Source organism: Centrocercus urophasianus, unplaced genomic scaffold, assembly GCF_019232065.1.
Source record: "Centrocercus urophasianus isolate 14NV4802_14NV808 unplaced genomic scaffold, USGS_Curo_1.0 seq_5, whole genome shotgun sequence".
NCBI lineage: Eukaryota > Metazoa > Chordata > Aves > Galliformes > Phasianidae > Centrocercus > Centrocercus urophasianus.
In genome coordinates, this window is record NW_024885088.1 from 5,987,082 (window position 1) to 6,014,674 (window position 27,593).

At 35.7% G+C, this 27,593-nt stretch overlaps 1 protein-coding gene across 1 annotated transcript in view; it reads left to right on the forward strand.

The window, feature by feature from the left end:
- The window catches only part of ATXN10 (ataxin 10), a 93,847-nt gene that overhangs the window by 59,256 nt on the left and 6,998 nt on the right, over window positions 1-27,593 (forward strand). Inside the window, exon 10 of the mRNA XM_042834889.1 lies at window positions 17,205-17,268. Coding sequence (XP_042690823.1) covers window positions 17,205-17,268 — 64 coding nt within the window. The remainder of the gene's footprint in view (window positions 1-17,204; window positions 17,269-27,593) is intronic.

Here is a 27,593-nt window from a genome sequence, read left to right on the forward strand (position 1 = left end):
GCTACCACGAGGAGCACTAGTAACAGAGGTAAAGTAACAGAGAAAGCCAGTAGTGGAAGGATAATGCTTCTGCAAAAGGCTACTTCTCCATCTCTAGTTATGACATCCCCCTTCTGTAAGAGCAAAAGTTGTAGGGGCTTTACATACTTGTTTGTTGGCAGTAGTGAAAAGTCTTGTAATTAAAAAAATGTATCATAGTGCTTTATTACTTCATTTTGTTTAAAAGCATTCTTTGTTTTTAGAAAGCATTCTTTGCCTCCTACTTTGTTAGTTTAGGAATGCATTCGTTCCAACTTAACTTCCTCATAGTTTTATTTACACTATTATGATCAGTTCTGAAGATATAAGGGAGCGGACAGATGTTTAAGCTGTTAACTGAGATGCATTTATTAAAATAGGCCTTGCCAGGCTTACTGCTGAATTACATGTTTTGATATGCTGAATGGATTGGTATTTATAAGAAGAATGTTTGATAAAATGATCGTTTTGGACTTCAAAAAGTTGTGTACGTGCTGGCAGCAGTATGTTCTGGCTTCTGTAGTGTGTCTTGTATAAACAAGAATTGTTATTACATGTTTTTTACTGAATTCTGTTATACTTAAGAATAAGCAACTAGTAATAGTAACTGATAACTTTATGATTATTACCTTTTCTATCAATCACTCCTGGATTTCATACACTTTTGCATGAAGAGAAGAGAGCAAATAGAACTGCTGTTCTGAAGATACCAGTTGTTGAGTTAGTTGCGTGTGAACTCGCCAGAATCCTACATTAGTTGTGCAGTTCTACAGTGCTTATCCTCACTATAGGAGGAGAAGCTGCTGAGAGTTATTGCTGTACATGGAAGGTGGTCCTGTAGCTTGTATTTCGTGCTTCCTTCACAAATACACATTTTATTAACTCTACTGAAAGAAAGAGGGTGGATTCTCAGGCTGAGCAAGGAGTGGAATTTGGCTGTTGGCTGATGAATGCAATTAATCTATACTATAGCTATAGTTGTGGAAATGAAACAAATACAAGACAAGTCATTGCATTTAATTTGCACCCATGTTTCCCTGTCCATTTACAGGAGAATCTGCTGGAAGGTCAGATGACTGATTTTCTACCTTATTTTGACAATGTCACAACCTTGTTACTTTTCCCTAAAACTAAAATACTTAGATTAATTTAATGTTGTGTCATCAGTATTCAAATAATCCACAGAACAATATAGACCTTGTTCTGTATTGTTTCAGTTGACTTTTCTATAAAGAGAGGAATTCTGTTGACCTTAATCATATTACCTTACTGGAGTTAGTAAATAAGGAAATGAAGAGAAGATTTGACAGAGTTTGGTTACAGTCTTTATTTATGATTCATTTTGGTTCACTACTACATTTGAGATCAAAGAAGGAAATCTGCATTGTCTGGAGATTCTATCCTATGAATACCATCTTTGAAAGATGCAGAGTTGTTTGAAATAAACTATACATGAGACATCAGCTGTGTGTATTGCACGGAGGGAGCAGTCAGCTGTTGGAACATCAGCATGCTGAGATCACTATATAATGCTGCCTTTTGAGAGGGACCTTGAAGGAAAAATCATAACATTTCTGAATTCAGGGTTAAGGTTAATTTAGTGAGAACAAAATTTGGGTTTGGTGTCGTGATATTAATGTGTTGCCTTTGCTGCCTTCAGCTGATTGTCATTATAGATAGTTTATTGCTGCTTGTTACTTTGTGTAACAAAGTGTGTAAAGTTGTTATTATACGCCAGTCTGATGCCCATTCAGCACAGGATAAAGATCTCTTAATGATGAATTTGCACAAGTATGCTGTTGAGATGTCTTTTGTAATTAAGAAAAGCTGATCTCAGAAGTAAAGAAAGCAATCCATATCCTTATGCCAAGAAGTTTTTCCATAATGGCGATGCTGATGAACCCAACTCTGGGTATTAATCTCAGAAAGCATTTTACAGAAATGTTGTATTGTTTGTGTAGGGGGAAAAAAAAATAAGTATGAAGTTGCCTGTGGTACATGTGACTATCATCTTCTTAGCTAAATGCGTTCACTCTGAGACAGACAATTTGTCAGGGAAATTTTTTGACCTGCCTTTTCTTTATTTGAGTTGATAGAGATGCTTGTATTGATGTAATTGCAGTACAGAGCTCAGTGAAATTTTTTCTGTGAGAAAAGGGAAAAGAAGAACAGTTTAAAAAGTCTAAACAAAAATAGCATATAAAAGGATGCTGTTTAATGCAACTTGTATTTTTTTATATACATTCAAGCTAAGTTGTTTTATCTAAGACTTACTCTTCCTAAATTGAAGACTCTTCTGCTTGCAGAATGAGCAAGATTTGTTGTGTTTGGAGTTCAGTTTTCCTTTCTCTCCTTCACTGGGAGAGAAACAAAAGACAACTTAGCCACTTGTTAAATAAAATATTTCTCACCTAAGTTTGTCAGAAAGATTGTGTGTGCTTGTCTGTTCTAACTGTTCAGTCTAACTTAACTATTTTAAGTAATTATATTCCTCCTGACATGGCATGAGAGGATCTGGAGTAACTTGCAATGAAAGCCAGTCCACTTTTATTTATGTATGGCTGTTGGGAGAGGGAGTAGAAAATTAGGGCTGATGCTACATAGATTTCTAAAGGAAGGAAGCAATATGGTAATCATTTTTTTCCTAATGTTAAATGTAATATGCCTAAAATGTACAAGTTTCTTAGTTTAGACTTGAGCAAAAAGGAAGATCCTTTTGGATCTGATCACTGAAGGGGTGAAATCTTGCATGCTTAACTGTAAAAATAAGCACAGTTTCACTACATAGATGTTTGGATGGGACTATTTTGGTATTGTAGGTATCGATATGTTTTAATGCTTTACTAGATAAGAGCAAGAACGTTCAGAGTGTTGAACCTTTTAATTGCTCTTTTGTCTAGCTCAGGTACTGTAAAAGTCATCAGCAAAGCTTGAGAAGGATTCTCTCACAGAAGTGCTTTAAAAGTATAAGTTTTGCTGTGGAAATGAGATCACAACTCAGGTAATCTTGAGCTGCCACCTTTAGAAAAGTGCCTGGGAGAGTGTCTTTCAAAGTATCCATTGCAATATAGAGGATAACTTTCTAGTACTGGTCCTGTATGGATTTTATGTTAGTACTCTGCTCTTATTCCAACCATTAAGGGCCTAGTGAAGTACCACATCCACTAAAAATTTTAAATGTCTTTGTTTATAGAATGGTCTCATGTAATACTTACCTGGAATGTGCACTGTGTGGCAGTTGTCTCTGGAAAACTAAAATAAACTAGCATTACACCACCTGTGTAATGAGTGGGTTACAGGAAGCCCTTGTGTATATCACAGGTGGTTCTTAAAAGTGCTTCATTGTGACACAAATGAATGTTTTCTTGGCATTTGCAGGTATAATCTCTCTTTGAGAAGATCTGTCAGCATCTTTTTGTCAAATGCCCTGCCTTTTTATGAAGACGTGTGTTACAGAATATGTTTATAAATGTGTTTTTGTGCATCTGCATAAGATGTGTACAAAAGGACTCCTGTGGCAGCATGTCATCAATTTGGTAGAACTGTAATGTCTTCAGCCTAGCATTGCTATCTTAGAAAAGCAGCTTTCCCTGCTTGACTTCAATCAGTATACCTTCTGTTGCCAGTCCAGAAAATTGTTTGCTGAAAATCCTGTTGAAGCATGTGAGGCCAAATCACAGCACCATAATTTTAAAAAGAAACCTGGATGTGTTTTGTGTGCTGATGGAGGATCTGATTCAATGCTTTTTCTCTTCTCACCTTCTGACCCACTATTACTGTCAACCTACTCCTGCAGGCTTTTCTATAAAAGTGTCAAACTATTCCTTTGAAAATCAACTTCAAAGAAAACATTTTTAATAATGCAGACATACAGAAGTTTTCTTTGCTTGTAAGAAAAATGAATAGTGATTTTTAGATCTTAAAAATATTTTTTTCTTATTTGTGTTGGTGCTTTAAAAAAAAAAAAATCCGGTATTGAGATGGACTCTTCATTCATGAGAGCTTTTTTTATGGACTTTGTTAGGAAGAGTTTCTGAGTGTATGTAGTTTCCATTTCAGGAAGTTTTAATGATTATGTGTATGTTTTGTGTATATACATTTAATGTGCATTAATGTCCCTTGAAAGAAGAACTTCTTTCTAGATTTCAGATAGAATCTGCAGTCTTGATTTCATAGACACAAACCTGTAATCAAATTAATGATCTGTTGCATGAGAAGAAAGGAAATAAGAAAATAATTGAAATTATAGAGAATACTGAAATCGTTTTAAACATTTGGTTTTATGGCTGTGGCTATGTATATATATCCTCTTACATAATAATGTTTTAATGTAAATTTACTATTTGAAAGATGCATTTATTACAGACTTGTTAAAATAATTCCTTTGCAAATTTATGTGTAGAAAATTAGAATTCTGTTCAACATGGTTGAACTCATCCAGAAGCTGGGAATTTTACTTTCATGCTATCTGCACTTGTTATTACTAGACTGTAAGATATTTATAGACAGAAATACTAAAAAAAATATAAAAAATAAAAGCCTTTGATAGATGCAATTTAGAGATAAATTAAGAAACTAATATGCAGTCTACTTATGTTCAGCTTCATGTATCATCTCGTTCAAAAGCCTGAGGCATTAGCTAGCTTTCAGCATGAAATTTAGTGCTAGAGCATGCATACTTGAGTTATTGTATATCATACATACTAAATATATGATTTTTATAGACACATAAATCGCAATGTCAGGGTTCTTGTATTTTTTCAATGTAAAGTTGATTTTAATCTCAACAAAGTGGATAAATTTGTCTTAATAAGAGTCTGATCCTTTGCAAAGGTTATGCTTGCTGATTCATTAAAGGAAGATGCATTTTCTCAGAATTTCAGGTAAATTTAGAGAATAATTGCTGACAATCCTGCCTTGTGGAAGGCAGAGCAAAGAGATACAGTCAACATCATGTGAGGACTGGGCTGGTCCTAGTTGGCTACAGTAAATAAAAAATGTTGAGGGCAAGTAGCAGAATGCTGCATGGCTCTCGTTCACATGGTTTATCTCAGTTTGAGGCATCTTCACTTTCATCTTCCCACACCAAAATCAAATCACAGAATTACTTTTCCTGTGCATCTTCTTGAGAGGAGCCCAAGACCAATGCTGTATACCCAATCAGTCCCAAATGATGTCAAGGAATGCTAGTTGTCTTGAGTCAACAGCTGCCAGGAGACATCTTAACATTACAATGACTGAAAGGGCAACCACAAGCCAGTGCTGAAGCTGCTGTCCTCTAATATAATTAGAAGCTCTGCTGAAATGAGCTGTAGAAGCCAAGTTTGTTGCAGCCTTCAGACTGTACTAGTATATTGTTATAGGATGAGCTTTGTTAGTCTTTCCCTTGCTTCCACTCTGTCTTGCATCTCCTGTAAAGATTCTTGAACTTACTTTGTTCAAAGTAAGTGAAAGTAGACATTGGGTCCCCTTGGCCTAAGCAATCAAAAATAAAGACACGCTCTTCAAGAAGTTATTTCTTAGTAAACATTTGGTAATTCCTTGCTTGTTCAAATGTAATTCTCTTGAATTACAAGGCACAGTTTTGAAGCAGCTGTACATTGCTCCTGTATTATTAATGGTGGCATTTTGTAATTTCTAACCTTTTCAGTAGCTTGTTTTTCTTTAAAATGGTTCTCAGAACACAGAATAGTCTCAATCTACAGGAGGTTCTTTAAGTATTACATTTATCTGTTTGTAAGAGGGTGCTTTGAGAGTTAACTATTTGGAGTTTGCAGTGGCTATTTAGTATGCAGTGGAACCGGGTTGTAAAGCAGGTGGACGGTGTGATTTGAAAACGGATTTCCTCAACTCTTGCAGGGTGTATTGGGACGTGTAAGGATTTTACTCTGCTTTGCTATATTACTTACAGAAGTGTTTCAGGTAACAGAACTACTGGAAGGAGCCAAGTGCTATTATACAGAGTGCAATTTAGTTTCTGAATCCTTTTGTGGTTGGCCATTCGTAATTTGGGACTTTCCAAAACTACAAGGGAAACGTTATAAAAACATACTGCAGCCAGTATCACACAGTGTAGTGACTGTCAATGGAAAAACTTGCCGTTTAAAATATTGTTACTTTAGCAAAAGCGGTTGCACGTATCACAAACAATGAACAGTTACTAAAGGATCAACATTTAGATTTGTTTTTCAGTTAAAAATTTATTTATAATTTTCATTATGGGAAAAGTCCTGGAGTCAAGGATCTGTTTGTAAAAAAGCTGCAGAGAAAAGACCTCAAACCAACGCATAACTCTCTCGCTCAAAAATATGAGGAACAATAAATGCCTGAATAGTAAGCACAAACAGGGGTTTATCCCATTTATTTAGTCAAGCTGGTAAAGAATAACACTCCAATTAAACTATTTCTGTTTTACAAAACAGAGGTTAATGTTTTTCTCTTTAAATGATGGAAAAGTCTTGCTCGTCATCTTCGTGTACATTGATATTTTCTGTTTCTCATTGGCTGCTAGCCACTCCATAATTGGTTGGTAAATCAAGACACTTTTATGAGTAATTCCCTTCTTTTTATTAAAATAGCTATCTTATATAATACACAACTGGTGGAAAATAAATGCTCAAAATCAAATTTACAAAATATTTGTTCAAAGTTACTTTTTTTTCACAGCACGCCATACCATGGGAAGAATGTACACATCGTGTTAGTGATTGTTAACTTGACTAAAGCCTCTCAGTGTGTTTGAACTCTTTTTGTGTAGTATTTCTTTAGTGCCTCAGCTTCCCTTGCATTAAAACCGTGAAATCTCTTAAATGTTTCAGTGCAAATTTTCTGTTTTCTTTTAATGTTTGATTTCAGTGTGTGAGAAATCATTTAGATTCTGTGGAATATTCTGCTTCCAGGAGACTGTTTTCTTCAGCAATGTTTTTGAACACAAGGGTTTTTTATCCATAAAACATGACTGTAGTTGTCCCAGTAAAAATGTTGCTGAAATAGTTCATGGCATTCTTTCAGTGAAGAAAAATAAATTGTCTGCTTCATAAGCAGTGGGACACTGCACTAAAGAGGTCACTCCATTTATAGTTACTTAGTTTATGATAATATAATACTTCTTATTTTTGACTTGCTTACAAGCAGTTTGTTTTACTTTCCAGTAGGTACTTTCTACAAAAGCATAGTAGCAGAAAAAGGCATTAAAAATAGGTATGTGAACTCCCAACACTTATCAGTCTGCTATTGTTACGTGTGAAGCAAATATGATGCATTTCAGTTGCCTCTTTTCTAGGTCATTTGGGGGAAGAAACCAATAGCTGCTTGTGAAAGAGGATTGAAGGGAGAGGAGCATGTTGGATCATCCTTAAACAATAACCTAGTTCTCATCATGCAGTTAATCAAATATTTCAGTCTTTTCCTGAATACTCCAGTGAAAGTTGTTGGGATTTGTGTACTAAGCACTGAATAAAAATAATAATTATTATTATTATTTAACAGTATTTGATTATAAAATTACTTGCAGGAAGAAATGAAAGGCCCTTAGAGGAAAGTGCTAGGGCTAGAGTTGATATTTTGTAATGGTTTATAAGATTAAAAGAAAAAAAAAAAAAAAGGAAGCCCATACTTATTTTTGAAAAATGGAAGAAAATATACTTGCCTTGCTTTGTTTGAAATCACACACCACCTGTTCTGTTTTGGATGAAGAATATGCTGTGACTTGAAGATGTCATAAGACAAAAAGTTGATCATAGGGAAGAAGATACAAAAGATTCTTAAATTTTTCTTCATCCCAAGTTTAGACTTCATGCGTTAACCTAATTGGTAACTATCTTCAATATGCTGTTACTGCCTTGCAGTGAGTGTGAGGCTACATCTTCAAGTCCTTAAACAAAGCAATTATTGTAATTGCAAGACTTTTCTTTTTTCTTTCTGAAAGACCATAATTCAGCTGTTTATATGTTTATTGGAAAACGTAACATTTCATATAAAATGAAGAATAGGATTAGCATTGTTCACTTAGAAGTATTCTGTCCTGCACTGTTAAAAAAAAAATGGAGTTGTGTGGCAGTCTGCAGACTTCTAAAGACTTCCCTGACTGGTCTCATTTAGAACACAAACACCAACCACCACTAAACTGTCTTCTGGCTTTAATAGTCAGTTCAGTTCTGCAGTCTGCTACTTACAGTTCCCTAGAGTTCTAAAAAGATATTTCATAGTCCTTTCCTGAAACACTTGCTTCATTTTACTATGCTAAAAAAAAAAAAAGTATCATAAAAGATAGCTTCATACTTAATGTGTAATAGAGTGCGCATCCTTTACACACACAGTAGAAAATTAATGGTTTGTTCTTTGACCCATCACTAAAATCTCGGAAGCCCTGCATACAAGGGAACATGGAAACAGAGAATAGTGAATGCCATTAATAATGTCTGTGTGCTGTTTCCAATTTTCAAGCCTACTAGCTTTCTGCTTTTTACTTTAACCCTCCTTGGCTGCAAGGTTTGAGATGATATAAATATACTCAATAACTTATTCTTTACAGTTCCTTAAAACATTTTATTGCTACTAAAGTCACTTCAGAATTGCAATAGGATACTCTGGGGTGTGTCATTATGGGAAACTGCCACCACTTGGGTGGTTGTGCTACTTTACTTTTTGTCATAAGTCAGTGCTCTCCAAGCAGTGCAATTGAGTATGACATGCTCTTGTATTTAGCTGCAGAAATTTACCATGAAATGCATCAATCACAAGCACAGATTGTTATGTCTTGAAGTAATCCTACAGCATTTCTCACATTATTTTTGTTATTTGAGTATTGTGTTGGTATCTTTGCCACAGATTAATTTGTATGTATGGCATTGAATTTTTTCAAACCTTTGATTCAATCTGAAGTAAAAGGAGAGTGCTAAGTAAAGCTGAACACAACAGTACTCATCATTGGAGTATACCATATCAGATTCATATTTATTTTCCTTGCTGAATTCATAGGTTTCTGAGGAAGTTTTATGGGCATGCCTGAATGACTTGGAACTTCCCATTGCAGTAAGAATTATAGTAGCTGAACTGAATCATCTGACTTTCCCAACTTTTATCTCAGTATTTTTTCATAACTCCAGAGTAGCTGGAAATCTTCACTTATTGCTCTTATTTGGAACAAAATTCAATTTTGAAATTTCAGTGGCCTCTTATAAAAAGTGTCCTCAGCCCAGTTCAAATCACATAGTTGATCTTTGCATTTAATTTCCTTTAACTTTATAATTTTTATTCCAGTGATAAAGAAGAGTATGAGAACCACTTTTATGACAGTGTTTTGAAAGCCAACAAACGAAGACCATTTGATGACTGTCTTTAGTGGACTGAGAATAAGATAGCAAGTGACTAAAAATAGAAAACATACACTATGTTGTTGATGCAAATTTGTATAAATTCAGCTGTCCAAATAAATCACAGCATGGGGAGGTTGGTGGCCCTGTGTATTGCAGGGGGATTGGAGATTCATGATCCTTGAGGTCCCTTCCAACCCTGGCCATTCTGTGATTCTGTGATGTTTAACGTTATTATGTGTGGATTTTTTTCTTACTCCTACCACAGGGATAGGCAAAGACCATTCTAGAAAATACTTGGTATTTCAAGTGAAATCCATCTGTGTTGGACCTTAATTTATCCATATTAAGTAGCAGATCTAGCCCTTAAAAAAGCTAGGAGACTGCTCCTTGTGGCAGCATCTATTTGTTCATGAAAAGTGGTTTCTGTTTCAGGAACCGTAAGCGAATGATGAAAGCTGAATTGTTTAAAAATAAATGAACCAATTGTGTTACTGTCTTGCGGGAACCTATTCGGAATTCTCAAGTGTTTATATTATCATCTCAATGGCTGGAAACTACTGTGTTTTGCTTTGGAAAGACTAGTGGAAAAAATTATTCAGCAACTGAGATGGCTTGTTATACTATTCTAGTGGCTGGACACTTCAGCTACTGCTCGTTTTCGCTCAGTCTTGATGAAGTGCAAAGTACCTTCTTGCTGTCTTCCCTTCTGCCTCAGTAAGGTCAAAATCCATCTTTTCAACCAGTTCTCTTCAGAGAGTTTTAGAATATGATAAAGAAATTCCACTTTTATATTCTAATTTTTTTTTTTTTTTCCCAGAGAGATGCAAGGGTCATCTCTCTGGGGGGAGCTGAAAACAACCTCATGTCTCTCCAAGAAATAATACTGAAGTGGGAGAATATACTAGAAGTTAATGCAGCAGGAGTAGTAAGTATCATTGCCACAATTTCTGAATTTCAGATGTAAGAACAGTTGGCCAGTTTTGTCATACAAGCTTACCTAAGTATATATCTACAGGAAGGTAAGGGGAAGAATATTCTGGGGTCACTGCCTTCACTGAAATGGACTTAAAGATATTTCTTAGCTATCAAAGTAATTCACACCAGTACAAGTTGCTCTCAGACCAGCCAGGCAAGTCTGCTGGAGAAAGGAGCCTCTGTCCACAAATATTTCAGTAGATCTGCAGGATGTGGTGAACTCCAATAATAGACTTGATTGCCACAAGCCACAGCTGCCTCTATTCTAAGCCAAAGTGCCTGTAGTCTGCAGTAGACCCAGGAATTCACTAGTACTAGGATTAGAGGATTAGTGTTCTTTTCTCCTTTGAGTTAGAACATCCCATTATCTCCTATCACTTCCACTGTTTAGAAAAATAAAACAAACAAAAAAAAACCCTAATAAATAAGGTAAAATTTTATTTTCTGCACTATCATAAGTGTGAAGAAACCTGGTAAGTAGGTTTATTTCTTTTCCTATTAAGCTGCTCTGTTGCTCAAATCCGAATGCTGGATTCTGTCCAGATTTTCAGTTCCTATTAATTATTACCTATGTTCTTGAGCAGGTCTTAGGAGAAAACCTGCACCTGTTTGTCAGCCTGTCTGGTTGCAGGACCTCCAGTATATGTTTCTCATTACATAGTCATTATGTAGTTTTCATGAGGTACATTCAGAAGGAATAAGTTTTTAACCATATCTTTGATGTTGACTGAAGATTGCTTGCAAATCTTCAGTGTTCATTTCATGGGGTTGCTTTTCTTTGGCGTGTCCTAATCCAGTATGATTTTCTGACTGGAGAAGTCCTGCATACTTGCCGAAAGAAGGGCCTCAATGGATCACCCCAATTTGCATTTCCAGAGCAGGACTGGTTAGAGTATTCATGGTTAAGATTTGGCAGCTCATTTGTGAAAACCTGCAGTATTGGACACTGCTTCAGCATTCTTTGAGTCTCATGTTCCAGCATATTGCAGTGTTTGACTCATCATTGCCACTATAGATATTTTCTGTTTGTAATATGAATGTTCTCTACTTTAGGCCCACTATTTCTTGTCCTAGTAGATGTAGACAGTAGACTAGACTTTTTTCTTGAAGCTCTTTAAAGGTCATTGTGTTCCCTAGCAAAATTTTGCATTGGATCAATGATGTTGCTGTTGCGCTCATGCTTTTTTATCATGGTTTTAGATCTCACTTTTCTTTCCAACCAGCACAGATATTTTTCAATATATTGGTTTATTAAGAATTCTTATCTGTTACTCTAGAGAGTAGTTGGTTATCTTATTTTAGATATTTGAGAAATTTTACTAATCACGGATAATTTATATATGGATTTATTATATGTATTTAAAAGACAACAGCTGAGCAGGACTAGGGAAGTAATCCTGCCCCTGTACTCAGCACTGAGGCCTCACCTCAAGTACTGTGTTCAGTTTTGGGCACCGCAGTACAGAAAGGACATTGAGGTTCTGGAGCAGGTCCAAAGAAGGGCAACAAGGCTGGTGAAGGGCTTGGAGAATATGCCCTACAATGAGTGACTGAAGGAACTGGGGCTGTTCAGTCTGGGGAAGAGGAAGCTGAGGGGAGACATTATTGCTCTCTTCCAATGTCTGCACTTACAGTGAGAGCGGGGTTGGTCTCTTCTCACTGGTGACAGGTGACAGGATGAGGGGAAATGGCCTCAAGTTGCGCAAGGGTAAGTTTAGGTTGGATATCAGGAAAAACTTCTTTACAGAAAGGGTTGTTAAGCAGTGGAATAGGCTCCCCAAGGAGATGGTTGAGTCACCATCCCTCGATGTGTTTAAAAACTGTTTGGATGTGGTGCTCAGGGACATGATGTAGCAGAGGGTTGTTAGAGTTAGGATAGCAGGGTTAGATTGCGGTTGGACTTGATGATCTTTGAGGTCTTTTCCAAACTGACCAATTCTATGGTTCTGTGATTCAGACCAGGTTGCTCAGGTCTTTATCCAGACGAGTCTTGAAGACTCCCAAGATGGAAAGTCCACTGTGCCTTTTGGCAAACTGCTCCATATCTTCATAATAAAGATTTTCTTTATATACAGTTAGAAATTTTTGTTTCATTCTTATGACTGTTTTTCTTTGTTTAATCCACTATGAACATGAATCAGGAGAGTTGGTCAATAATGCCCTTGTGGACATGGGCAGCTTGCTGTCAGTATTTTTAAGCCTTCTACTCTCCAGGCTGAAAAAGCCGTTCTTTCAAATACTCTTCACGTGGTGTAGCTTCAGCCCCTTAAGCTGCTTATTGTTTAATCAGTACCTAGAAGAATAATTGCTTTCCTCAGTCTTCTGGCTGTGCTCCTTTTGATATAGTTTGTAGTGCTGTTAGGCTTCATCTCTGCCAGAGCATGCTGGATTACTTTCAGCCTACTCTTCAGCAGGATCCTCAGGTTCTTTTCAGCAACACTGCTGTATATGCAAACAGGCACAGCCTGCATCTTTGCCAGGAATTAGTCTATTCCAAGCATAGATCTTTGCATTTGTCATCACTGAGTTTTTAAGGCTTCTTTTGGAAATAGCCTGTCTAGATCTGTCTTGGATGACAGCCTGCTTTTAAGAGCATCAACAATATAGAGTTGTCCCAAATTCATTGTGGGTGCATTCCCTCTCCTTCTCCAGGTAGCTGATAGAGATCCTAAGTAGGATAGAACTTACAGCAGGCCCTTGAAGAACTCTGACAGTAATGATCATTCAAGCAAACCACAAACTAGTAGCAACAGTATTTTGCCTGATGATTCAACCTTGATTGCCTAATTCTCTAATTCTTCTGAAACTTCACAGAATTATTGATCAGGACAGAAATTATCTAAATGAATGCTTTGCTATCTGAAATAAGAAGGTTCACGTTTCCTTCTGTAAAGGTTACCAGACCATGCATTATGATGCACACTAGGGGAATAAGTGTGGTTTCCTTAAAAGAGAAGTGCAAAATTTAATTACATTCACCTGTTGTGTAATGTAAGATTGATATTGGTACCTTGATTGAGCTTGAGATGTATGTTGAAAGATAATAATTGTTGTAATATTGGATACTAAGAAAAAAGGGAAAACACAATCAATACTTAGCTTTTCATGGTCATGCCATCCCAGCTGTGTTATTCTTTCCTTTTTCTCTTCCTTTCCCTTTTTTGTTCAACAGCCAGATTAAATTCGACAAAGAAATATGGGTACCAGAAATATTGTTGTATTCCTACTGCTATGCATCATGAGAATGAGTGAATAGATAAATGAGAATCTCAGAGTGGAAAATCAGGTGGTGGCAGTTCAATTCCTGAAGAACTGCAAGCTAAGACTGGCATTTGGCAACCGATCAGCAAACCTGTACCTCTGAATCATGTTCTGCTATTTGCTTGTTTCTAGACGCTTAACTGTGTGGCAGAATTAGGAGTATTGCAAAAAGTAAAGTGAAGGAACCAAGTCATGTGAAGTTTGCTGATTGAATTACCTCATAAATCCTTTTTTCTTTTAAGTTCCATAACATTAATTGAAATTTAATAATCTGGAGCTAAACTTCATTGCCCAAAGATTGCTCTCTTAACTCGCAGAAAAGGACATCTGCCTTTGCATGCTGAGTGTTACATTTTTCTTCTTTTTAGAAAACAACTTCAGAAAATGACACAATAATACTAGGTCTAAATTTGCAGTACTGGCTTGACCAAAGCACTACATACTACTCTGTGACAGCCATCACAGAGCTGTATGTGTTTAAATTTGCTTGGAGTAACTTTTCAAATCTACATAATTAAAGATTTCAGCCTACACATAGACTGAAGCATCCTTTAATATTTAAATGCTGTTCAGAATTAATCAGATATATATAAATGGTCTATAATTATATATATTAAAAAAAAAAACATAATTCTTCATAGTAAGATAACTTTTTCATGGTGAAGTGCAATTCCATAGTATTGGCCAACTATGTTGCCAGTAATGTAAATGGAGAATAGATTTAATGAACTTTTGTACTGTAACATTAACAAGACATTCCAGGACTGTCCTGTTTCTTAGTTTCTGACAGTATTTTCTTCAAAAATGTGGATGGGTTGCAGTCAGATTCACACTACTACATATTTTCTTTCCAGGATATTTTTGCACCTGGTTTAAAATGAGATATGACATATTCCTTTTCAATGGAAGAACTCTAAGGCCAATAATTATGTAGAAAAAAATCACTGAATTCTTCATATTGGGCAGTAAAGTTCCAATAAATCTATTTAAAAGGGTTGAGGCCTATGATTTTGTTTTCCTAATATTTACAAAATCTGCTAGCGTGGAAGATTATAGTAACAACCCTTTCTTCAGGCTGATGAGAGAGATTCAGCATGCACATGGGGTACCCTGATGGGCCCAACGATCCTTTCCTTTGAGGATCTTTGTCATTCTAGTTGCAAAAGTGGCTCTGCTATTTGGAGAGCTAAACTGGCTTACTTTGCAGCCCAGTGCAGTTGCATTAATTCTGGGTTACCATAAAATGCAGCTTTGGTGGATTGGCTTGTGGCTCATGATCAACTGATATGGACTGAAACTTCTCTAGCAGTGGTTGCTCAGGATTTGGGGCTCTTGGAGTTGACGTCATGAGGCTCTCTGACAGGTTTGTTTTCGGTACATGGCAAAGTTTATTTTCCTTGTTTCACTATGTAATAAGAGACAGATGACAAACTAAAGCTGGAGTGCTGGTATTTAGAAAAGAAAAAAAGAAAAAAATGCTGGGCCTGTTCATTTTAATTGAATGCAATTCAAAAGACTCTCAGTGCATGTGTGATACTGGTCATTAGCAAGTTGTTTTTACATTAGGTACTGCTAAGGCTGTGGTCTGATGCTTCTGTTTCCCCTTGCTTTGAAGGAATCTCATTATATCCCCACAACTTTTTGAAGCATGGATTTTAATTAAAATTGTAATTGTATTTTCCCAGAATGCTTACTTTGTTAACTGAATATCTCATTTGAATCAAACTGAAACAGATTGCATGCTTTATTTCAGTTGACAGCACTTAATCTAGATTAATTCGTACTGTTCAACCATTCACTGGTGGAAAATATGAGGTGATGTTGTAGGCATATCTGAGTTTGCCTGCAGTGTAAAAATCAAACTAACATTTTCCAAGAATGCACAACTTCTGTGTAATTGAAAGGTCACATTTGTTCAAGTTTTGAAGTATGACATCATACATGATACATGACCATTGGAAAGCACACAAAAATATTGTGGAGAGAATTAATATTTAAAGACTACTTTTATTAACTGTATTTCATGGAAGCATAGTTACACATGTTAATACAAATGTGCCAGTCAGGTCTAGACCAAGCAATGGCCTTTGATTTTTTTGCATGTAAACCTTGTCTGCCTGTATATCTATCTCTGCTACTGTTACTTTCTCATGTTGCAGCATTAGATTATCTAAAGAACAACTTGTAAGACGTGTGCAGATTTGTCTCTAACTTAGTTTTTCTCATCTGTTTTGGATTTCAAATGTAAATTTCCCCTTACCCAATTTCTCTCAACATTTGAGAAAGCTGATCCATCCTGTAGTGTAAACTTTGATGTGCTGTTTTATAAGATAGATAAAAATGCTTTTGACCTTGTGCAAAAAAAGGTGAAAGAAAGAATCCCATGATCAATCCACATTCTAAAGTGGCATTGTACCTAAATTCCTTTGCTCAGTAGTTCCTGGTTTGAAATTAAATTTTAAGGAATTTTAAAAAATGTAAGACTTAAGCAAGTATGATTTCCATCAAATCATTGTAATTGCATTGTAATCATTGTATGTGTGAGGTTGGAAGGGGCTGCTGGAGGGACGTCTTGTCTGGACGCACTGTTCAAGTTTGCCTATAACAGGTTGCAGAGGACCATGTCCAGACAGCTTAAAGAACTTTAAAGAATATTAAAAATAGTAAAAATGTACATCACATGATTAAGTCTTATTAAAATATCACTAGTTTTCTATTTTCAAAATAAATGCTCATATGTTCTAAGAAGATACTTGAAGGTTGAAATTTCGCAGGTGATTTAGAATAGGTTTCCATTTAAATTGGTAACCTTTCCTAAGCCTACAAATATGCATGATGATGTATGGTACTGCAGTATATCTTAAAATAATAGATAAATTTCTTATGGAGTATATTTTTCTTAAAATAACTATGCTGCACATATATAGTTAAGATCAGTTTGCCCTAAGCTGTCGATGAGATCATACGTATTGGTATATGAATCCATAAGAAGTCTGTACTATTACACATCCACAAACATGAATGTTTGATGGTGTTTGTGAATTCACATTTGTATATACATAAAATGAAAGATAATAGATCTCATCTTTGCTTGTTTGTTTTAGTACTGTGAAGACCTTGTCAAAGGAATTATAGTTGGTGGCTCTCATTTGATACAAAGAATTTGTGCTTAGGTATGTGCAGGTAGCACATTTGAAGGCTGTGTATAGAAGATGAGCAAGACAGGCAGTTCCACACTAGCTAGCAGTTGTGTGTATTTGTATTTTACATTGTTTTCCTGTTTTTTTTCCACCCGGTAGCTTTTCATTTTTCTTCCAGAAAGCAAACATTGCCTGTCAGTAAGTGTAGATTCTCTGGCTCAGCATAATAGGCATATGACAGAACTTGGATGGAAAAATACCTCAGTCAAATATGTGGTAGATGAAAGAGGACTATTAAGTTAACGTCTGTTTTCATTACTATTGTTTTATACTTACTGCTAATGAAAGCTTTTTTTACTCTTCAATTTAGTTTTTACATTTAATATCTTTAATCAAGCAAACATCACTTTCACATTTTTGCTTTATTTTTTGTGTGAAATATCATTAGTACTGTTGAGCAATCTGTTGATTTAAGCTTTTGTGTTTATTTTAGGTTTACGAGTTGGATGGCATCCCCCTGATTCTAGACAATTGCAGCATTGATGACAACAATCCTTGTATCCTTTATGGAAGAATTCTAATATATTAAATATGACACATTTTAGAAAAGTAAAAGAAAGAAGGTGAAGAGTTAAATGTAAGCATGTCAACATTGCTTTCACTCAGTATCTAAGTCTTACTAACCTCAGTAGTTTGTAGCTTATTTTTAATGCTTGGTTCAAAAGTGAGTGAATTCATGAAGATGCTTTCATTAACTGGACATTAAGTAAATTGAAACACAGTTATACTCTACTTCTTAAAACAATAAATATTACTGTTTTACAAATATAAATTCAGACAGCTGATTGTGATAGAACTCCGAATTAAGAATATATTTGTTGTGTCCAATCTTGGAGCTCTCATTTCAACTGAAATCTATTCAGTAAGCTATAGTAAATCAATTCAACTCACTTATTAAATGTGACTGTGGAGAACTTACTCTAAACATGGAGACAAAGCAGACAAGCTACAAAATGATAATGTATATAATCAAGAGTATTAATGATGTAGGTTATTGGAATGTTGAGCAGATTTTAATATAAACAACATAGTTCCTCATTTTTGTTGTTTTTTGTTTCTTCTGGAGTTTAAGAGCAGTCTTTCTAAGACAGAGTTGTTGGAAGGAAATAAGTTCACATTGAAGATGGACAACTATTAACTGGACTGTTTTACCCATCTGTTCATGAACTGCATTGTAATCTTGCTGGTGCGTTAACTAGAGTAGTTGTTTTCTGTCAGCTAATCATTAGTTCTGTATAAGATTCTGATAAATGCATCTGGAAATCAAGTGCCTTTCCAATTTTAAAGTAATGTTAGCTTTCCCATACTAAACTAATGTTTTTCTTTTTTCTTTCAACTGATTTAACTCATATGTGTGTCCAGAAGAGGGCTATGAAGATGGTCAGAGAGCTGGACCACTTGTCTTATTGACAGGCTGAGTTGGAGTTTTTCAGCCGAGAAAAGAGTAGGCTCCAGGGAAACTTTGTGGTGGCTTCACTACATGGAACAAGGGTACTGCTTTTAAACTAAAGGAGAGGAGATTTAGATTAGGTATATGGGGAAAAGATTATTTACCATGTGTAGAGAGGGTGATCTGTGAACAGGTTGCCCAGAGAAACTGTGAATGCTCCATCCCCAGAGGCATTCAAGGCCAGGCTAGATGGGCCCCTGGGCAAGCTGGTCCACTGAGAGGTGTCCCTGCTTATGTCAGGAATTTTGAACTAGATGGTTATTAAGGTCTCTTCCAATTCAAACTATTCTGTACTTTTTATGAAAAAGCTTCTTTGTAACAAGTATCATTAAAAAAAAGAAAAGTTGTGAAAATGTTTCCATACATGATGTAGATAGATAGATGATACGTAGACGATGTAGAACATCATCTACATATAAATATGTCATAAAAGGGTAGGTGGAGAAGTAATGAATGTGAAGTGTCCATCAACTTATCACTACTTGCCTTATGTGTAATGTTTTTATGTTAATCACATTTCCTGCAGAGAGAATCTTGGCAGTGTGTCTGACAGTGCATTGAACAGTAGAGCAGTACTTCCCTGTTCCCATTCTGGAAAGAGGCACTGCTGGGTTGCAGAACGAACAGGATCCCATTATCCTTCTCCAAGCAAAAGAGCAGCCCTGAAAAAAACATAGTAAGGAGTTTTGATCCTGAGTGACTGTTCCTATGCTTGAAAGCACAACCATGCAGCAACTTTTGGAATCTTTCTATGACTAATTTTTCATTCTAACTGTTAGAAAAAGAGAATAATTTGAGGCCTTCAAAGAGTAGAACTGTAATTTACAGTCTTGAGTGAAAAGAAAATACATTGGGAGCTTTTACTAAATTGTCAAAGTTCTTACAACTTCTGGTACAAACCAGCATTTTATGGCTGAACTATAAACTTCTTGCCAGAAGTTAAAACTTCACTTAATTGGTTTTAACGGCTTACTAAACATAGTGACACATCTTAATATGAGCTTTCATCACTGATCCATAGCATGCAGGTACGTGAAAATGTAGTAGCACTTGGGCAGAGTAGAGACTAGCCTGCTGTGGCAAAATTTGCTTTGTCAGCTTTTGGAGAGCAGTTTCTGGCTACTGCATTTATTGTTTTGGCATGAAGTTATTCCAAACAGTGCTGTACTGCTTGAATTTATTGCTTCCCTGCTTCTCTTCTGCCTGTTAGCATTCCTTGTCTGCTGTGTACTGAGCTGTCTGTATCCAATTCAGCTTTTATCTGCTTCTTAGAATGTTTGGATTCTTCCAGACCCCATAAACCAAGGCCTCGGTAGCATGTGGGTGTCCAGCTCCGTTGCATTGCATAGCATTCGTCTGAAGAGATTTTGCTAATTCCCATCTCCCTCTTAGCACCCAGTTCTGCCTGGAACAAACCCATTTTGTGGTGCTTGTGAAACAGAACAGTGCTCTTACTGATTTGAAAGCATACTTGCTTAAAATTGAAACATACCCGCATTGTAACCTTGCAATCCAGAGAGAATGTACTTTGTCTCCTTTCAAGGAATATTTCTTAAAGAAAGTGTATAGACATCTCTTGAGATAGATGCTGAAAGAGTTGCTGAAAATTGAATACAATCACTCACCTCCCAAGAGGATGTAGAATACTGCAAGGAAGGGAAATTGTTCTGCAGCTCTTCGACATGGGTTTCTTTAGGAAGTCATGTCCAGAAACTTTCCTTTGTATTCTTTTTTTCCTAGGGCCTGTTTTTGTGGTTTCAGGCTGTGTTGCTTGTGTCTCCTTTTGTAAAAATGGCTGGAAAAGCTTCAGCTAGTTTCCTTTAATATAAGATCATCTTGTATTTTCTCCTAAAGCTCTGTGTAGATGCACATTTTTATTTGAGCTTTGTCTGTTTTGAGACATCCAATCTCAATAGCTAAGCTGTTGTTAGATTTTCTACATAAAACAAAGTAAATGCTCTGATTTTGAAGATTTTATCGAGTTCTGCCTCCAAGTCATACCTACAAAATTGTCTAAAGAAGGTGTAATTGTGGTAAAAGTGATACAATTCTTTTCTGGGTAGAAAAAAATCGTTTTCCTACAATATGCAGTTCATCAGGAAAAAGTAAACTGCCATGTTAGATCTTAAGAGTCCTTTATTATTTTTGAGAGGAGAAATCTTATTTAATAAGTCTTTTTTTTCTTTTTTTTTTTTTTTTTTTTTGCATATTGAAGCACACTGAAAGAGAAATGGGTCTGCTCTTATCTTAAAATGAATTCCTATGTAAACCTGTCATTACTATAAAATTGCATCCTTTGAGTTCTCGAACAACTTTGTAATGTGCATAGAAATACCAGGAAGTTCATTAGTTATAAAATTACAAGCTGAAGTTCAGCTGATATGTTTGCATTACTTCAGCTTTTTTCAATTTGAATTCATATTTTGGTGTCTAGAATAAAATGTCTTTTATTCTGCTCCCTTAGTCATCATCTTCCTCATATCCCATATCCACAGATTATAGCATCAGAAAAGGGCCCATCTCCTCATCCGCTACCTTTTTCTCATCTCTTCCTGCTCCTTCCAGCTTCGTTTCTGACCTTTCACAGTTACCAGTTGCTTAGCACAAGAAAGGAGGCTAGCCCATTCTGATCAAAGTATTGTTGATCCCCAACATCCAAAAATATTTATTATTGAAGACATTTCAGTTTACCTTAACTCACAGTGGCACTCTCTGAAAGTTGCTCTCTGTTTTTTGCATCTTCCTGACATTTAGGCTCATCTTTTTAAAATGTAATGACTGCCCTTAAAAATATTTGTTGCAAATTTACAAATGGTCATTGCATTCAGAACACTGCAATGTAGTAACTGCTAGTTAGTGGTCAATTTTGAAGATGAGAAGTGAAATGCAGTTTTGAAAATATAATATTTTGATTATGGGAGATTGCTTACCAGTCTTAAAGTTATGAGATTCCTTTAGTCAGTTTTCAATACATTGATTTTGTGACAGAAGTTAATTGGAATTCATCTTCTGTAGGTGTCTATGTTATGTTAACCCTAATTAGGCATGTTTTTCTGTTAGTGAAAGTGCAGTCACACATAGGAAAAAAAAAAGATATTGTTGTGTGGTATGTGCATGCACATAATTTTACTTGTATGAGTAAACACCCAGATGGCTTTGTTTCATCAATAAAAATATTCAGCATTAGTGAAAGGAGCTGTAGCTACTGTGGATATCCATACATTGTCTTTAGTCCTTAGTTTGAGTAATTTGAATTGTGGATGGAAATGGAGCAAAAGAAGTTAATTTTCATATGCTCCTTCCATAAGCCTTATTCTGACTTGATGACAGCAACAGGTATAATTGTGGTTCATGAAACTTTTAGCTGGAATTAGAAGAAATCCAGTTGCTATGGTCTACAACAATGGTCATTTGTTGTATGATGACAACAATTGTCATTTTTTGTGAGTTGCCAGCAAAAACTTTAGAGGGAACTGACAGACATTTTATTTCTGAGTTACAGAGTACCACGTAAAACAAGCCACATACAGTGAAAAAGCCTCACTGCTGAATAGAAGCCAGCAGAAAGCAAAAACAGGAGTGTGACTTGACTTTTTAGAGTAAAGCATGATATTGTTGAGCATTTTCATGTAAATGTGGCTATCCCTTTATGTCTGGGAAAAAAAGACAGCATAATATTATATCAGTAATGGTTATCTTTCTTTGGAAAGCTTGCTTTAGGCACTGCCTCTGCATTCACCATTTTAAAATGAAATATTTGACTGTATTTTCATGACATACATAAAACAACATTATTTCAATGGCTATGGTCAATGCAAAAGAACTCAACTACTGATGAAAACTCTCCATAGCCTGTCAAGTTCTGTCCATTTGGAAGAAATTACCCTTGTCCTCATCCCATAGACAGCTTCTTTGGTGCATAAGTCTGAAGTCTGCTTGGGCTAAAAAGAATTGTGTTCTTTGGCAGAGGGCTGCGGTTTTCCATTATCGCAGGCTGCTGCTGCTGCAACCCTGATCCTCTGATACAGAACACTGTGAGAATCTTAATTGCTCCAAACCAGTGCTGGTTGGCACTGTGACTTTAACAAAAAGGTAGTAGTGACTCAGTTTTTAGTGTCCCCACAGTGGCTGAGGAGCTACAGATTGGCAGTAAAAAAAAATGGGACTTGTCAGCACAGTTGAAGAGCAGAAACTTGTTGACCTGGACCTTTAGGTTCATATTGCCAGAGACAATAGCTAAATAGCATCTGAGTAGCAGGTGACTACTATAGGTGGAAATAAAATGAAAATTAAAAATTGTCAAGCAGGAAGAAATCATGTAGTGGCATACGCTGGTTCAATCCAATTGAACTCCCACATGCTGACAATTCTTTTTTAAATCCCTGGAATGCATGGAGAATTTCTGGTTAATGGCATATACACAAATTTCAGGTTCCTTTCTCTGTTTTCTATTCAGATGAACCAGTCAGAAGTTAGAACAGGTGCAAGTATGACTGTTTGCTGAGCAAGTGCAGTCCCTGAGAGGGGCGTTTTTTTTTGACTTTGTTCAGCAGATGACATCATGTTTCTGCAAGTTGCTGTGAACTCTTTGTAGCTATATTTTGTTTGATACTAATGGAGCCTATGGGGTCCACGTGGTACACAGGGGAGTCCTTTAGTGTTGTACAGTAATGGATTCTGTAGCAGCTGCAGTGGGCCCACTTTGTAAATGATTCCCAAGAGGCTTCAAACTTATCATGATGAAAAGAAAAACAAAGCTATTCCTCAATGATGCTTTTGGTTTTAGTTGTGAAGGTCATCTGCCCACCATTGTCTATTTCTGTCACTATACATGTGGGGATCTTTAAGCTCATGAAAGGAGCATTGCAAGTAGCCGGTCTTGTTCTTACAGAAGTGTTAGGGGACCAAAGAAGTGTGGATTCCATCATAAGTAGTGCATTGTGTTATGTTGGTTTTTTTTTTAATAGGATATTGAGTGAAGTATCCAAAGTGGGACTTCTATAAAGAGACAAGATCAAGGTTTGTGGTCCCTGTTGAAAAGGGCACAGAAGGCATTTGTGTAACTTAATCCTACTTTGAATCACTCTTGACATTGACTTCCCATCTTAAGAATTGGAATGTAACTTCCATGTCTTAACCCACTGTTTATCTTTTCTATATTTTGAAAATTATTTGGAACAGAACCCACCTAGAGTTAACAAAAAGAACCAAGAAAAAAAAAAAAAAGACTTAATCCTTATATTTGGTTGATTTAATTTCTGACTCAGAGTGCACTTCTGAAGCATTTATTTTGTCGGAGGAAAAATATCTACTTGAGGTTGAGAACAAAAAATGTAGGGTTTTCTTGTGAGATGTTCTGCATCAGTTGGCTGGATCAGTAATAAAGTTTCTTTTTTTTTTATAAATACAAAGTCCTCCTTAATATAAGACCACGGGAGGAATGTAGTGTGCAGCTCATGGAGAGATTGTCTGGGAAATGAAAGTTCTGCCTCCTTTTTTTCTCAGCTTCTTGATTTGGGAAGAAAATTGGGAGTTACAATTCTGGTATCAAATTTCTAGCTTCATTTCATATATAACATGACTTTCTTGAGTTCTTTAGAGTACATAAAGGTACTTTCCTGGTAAATGAAATTGATGCTACATTGTGATGTCTTAATTAGTTCACAGTTGCCAAGCATATTGGAGTTTTTGCCTAACACGCAACTCTTGTAGAAGATAACAAAAAAAATCCCCAAACTCTCAGAATTAATTTATAGAGTTTTTTTCTTCGAGAACTGTTAATAGATCAAATTTATTTGAGCGTTTAACGGTGGCATATTTCAAATTGCTGATTCCTTAATTTCATGAATGATTGGTGAGAATACTGAAATACGAATTTCATAGGGAAGTTAGTATTAGTTTTCTTGAGGATACATAAAATACTAAAGCAGATTTGATGGCATGCAAATATGAAGTCTGTTCCTTAGTATTTTACTTCTCCTCACTTGCAACAAATGACAACTGTAATCAATAATGTGTGTGCTGGAGAATGTTTAACAGAGCTATACAGAAAGCAAGAAGACTGTTTAAAATGTCACATTAAAATACTTGTAGTCCCTTGAAAAGAGTAGTCTATGTAAGCACCAACTCATGCATGTAAAACTAAAGAATTTAATGATTCTGTTTCTACATGAAATATTGTCGTATTTATCTTCCGTCCTAATCGTCTTGGTGGACTGAAATTCATGACAGGCTTGAGACTAAAGCAGATCTTTAGTTACCAAGAGCACAAAATAAACAAACAAACAAATAGAAGATTTTTTTGTTGTTTTTATAGCTCGAACAGCTTGCTTAATTTTTTGGTAGGCTTTTAAAAAAATTCTCTGAATTGAGACTAAAAATTTGAGTCCTAAAGGTGTTTTTTGTTTGTTCTGTTTGCTTGTTTAAATAAACCTAAGAATGGTTCAAAAATATTGCTGAGTATGGAATGCTTCCTACAACTGCCTTATCGTATTTCAGTCCTTCTTCTTGATGTTGTTTTTTTGCATGCCTCAAAAAAAATTCAGATGTAATATGGCTAATTATTGTATTTTTACATAATTACGTTATGTAATTATGCTCTGCATAATATCTTTATTTTGACATTTTTCTGTTGTTCCATTATCTGTCAGTATTGTTAAAACAGTCTGTACTTTCAGCTGGTGAATGCATTGTCTTACATAGCTTCTTCCTGATCCTTTTGTCTTTTTCCTTCTCTTCCCTGGATCTTTGCATAGTCTTTGTTCTTGTAATTTCCAAAATGTTTTCCAAAATCTAGCCTTTGCATTCTGTCTCCCTAAGTGTATTTTTTCAGTCCCCACTTACCCTGATGATTTGTTCTTATCTCTTAGTGTTCCTTCAAAGAAATGCTGACATTTCCTGTGATCACAGCATTTGTAATGGTGGCCAGTGGCTATCTGCAAAACATGATGGAAAAAGCTTAGTTGGTTATAATTCAGTTGCATCTTTCAGAACACCCATTGATTTGACTGATGTTATTTTTAGATGCATGCTGGATCTCATCTAATATCTATGACACTGGAACTGGAGTTTCATTTACCTTCGTTGTTTTATTTGTCATGAAGTGACATTTGAAATTATATTTGAAAGCATTAGTGTGGGAGTTAGAGCATCTGCATTATTCAGAAGCCCTTAATCCATAAAGTATTTGAGTGCTATGCTGAAAAGTGGGTAGGCATAGAGATCCTTGTTGAATAATCTACACATGTAGTTGAATCTCTATTGAAAATAGAAAAAGCTTCTATCCAAATTGTGATTCTGCTTATCTCACTTTCTTAGTTTTCAGAAATATAGATTAGAGTTGTCGTGACTGCATTTCATGTGTTAAGATGTTTTTTCCAGTCTCGTGCAAGATTGTTTGAAGTTCTATTTGACCTCTTTAATTTCCATTTTAATAAGGGTTTTAGAAAAGCTGTTTATTTCTGTATGTATACATACAGATGTGCATGAGTGTATGTCTCTGTATGGGTGGAGCTTATTTGTTTGTATGTCTAAGGAAATTTAAGATGACCACAATCTTCCTGATATCTGTTGAGTTTGTTAACGCGATTACCATCCCCCTTGCTTCAGTTCTTTAAGCCTCAGTGCTTGCAGTAAGCTTTAGTAGTTATTTGATACATGAGTTTCAACATAGTGGAATTTTAATTTTTGCTTTCTGTACTTGGGAAAAGAAGATAAGCTGAGGCATTTTGAACATGTAACAGTAATTGAAGCTTTTTCTTCTTATTGTACGTATTTCCTAACTTTCTAGTACCTGTTATAGGTAACTAGTGCTTGAGCTTAGTTGTCATGAATTCTTAAAACAAGAGTAGTGTAATAGAATATGGTAACTGTAGTGTATTAGCTTGAAATGTATCAAAAGCGTGATTCTTTCTGTTTTAAAACAGGTGATTTATTACTCATAAATTATGAGTTTCTATTAAAAGTAAGTCACAATTTTTTTAAAAATGGGCAACCTAAGCAGTGAAAATGAATGTGTCATATTCATGGTCTTAAGCTGGTATTACAAGTCCAAGTATAGGAAAAAGTGTAACAAAGTAGAGGTTATGGCTTACATTTAAAAAAAAAAAATTAAGCCATTGCATAAGACATTATTAAAATAATGTAAAAACATAGCTTGGTGTAACTAAGTATGTAGTATGGCTTTAGTAGCTTCATAGTACTTGACAGAAATTATGTTTAATTTCTTAGTGTGCTAAGGTGTGTTGACATTCTCCTTTTAAGTCCTGCAGAGAATGAAAGGAGCTGCATAGAATATGGATTAAATGTTTCTTAGCTGACAAATGTAAAAACATATATATAAGGAGCTTGGATATAGTAAACTTTTCAGTGGTGTCTAGTGTGATCTGCTAACCTAGAAATACAAGTGAAACAGGTGGAAAAAAAATCTATATAATTACTCGAATAAGTCAAATTACTGAAGTAGTATACATCAATTTAACGAAAATCAGGTACCAGTTATCTGGCCATCACTGATGTGGGCTGTGTATAACTAAAATCAGACAAGCAAGCCCTGAAAGAAAGAGTCTCAAAATCTGGATCTGTCCATTGCATAGTTAAGTAGTGCTGGAAAAGTATTTCCAAATAACATGAAGAGCTAGAACTCTATTTTTGAGGGCAGTGCTAAGAGGCCACTTGGATGTTTTTGGGTTATCTTTTTCATTTTAATGAAATTACTCAGAAAAAAGCTGAAAGGAGCAGGCAGCTGGTGTTGCCCTTGTAGCCAAATAGCAAATTTTGGCATAATTCGTCACATAAACCCGGTGCCTGAACTTCAGAAGAAGCACTGAAAAGTACAAATGGAAGGAAGAGGGGTCAAGAATGTAGGAAAGCATCTTTTGTCTTCCTCTGTTTTTGTGCTTAGTTCATAAAAAAGATCCGTACTGATTGCTGTGATCAAGATTTGTAATGGTGGTGGTGGTGGTGTTGTTTTTCACATCCATAATAAAAGTTAGTGTTTGAAAAAGCCTGAACTGTAAAGAAATCTCAGACTGTAATGAGTGAAAAGATTTAGCCAGTGGAATATTAAGGATTCAGTGAAATCTCCCAGTCAATACTGGATATCTTTCAGAAAAATACATAAAAAATATGCATAAAACAGAATTGACAGGCTCGATTTCAAGAGTGCCTTAAATTTCAGTGGTCTGTATTCTTTGCAGAAGTGTTGGACTAAAGATCAGTAATTGCCCATTCGGGTCTTAAATTGTTGGCCGTAGATGTTTAGTTGGATTAAATTTCACTGGAAGTTATACATGAGACATAACATACCTGTAATATACCTATTATACATAGTACATCAGCTCAGTTTTAAAGGAAACTGTATACCAAAGGCAT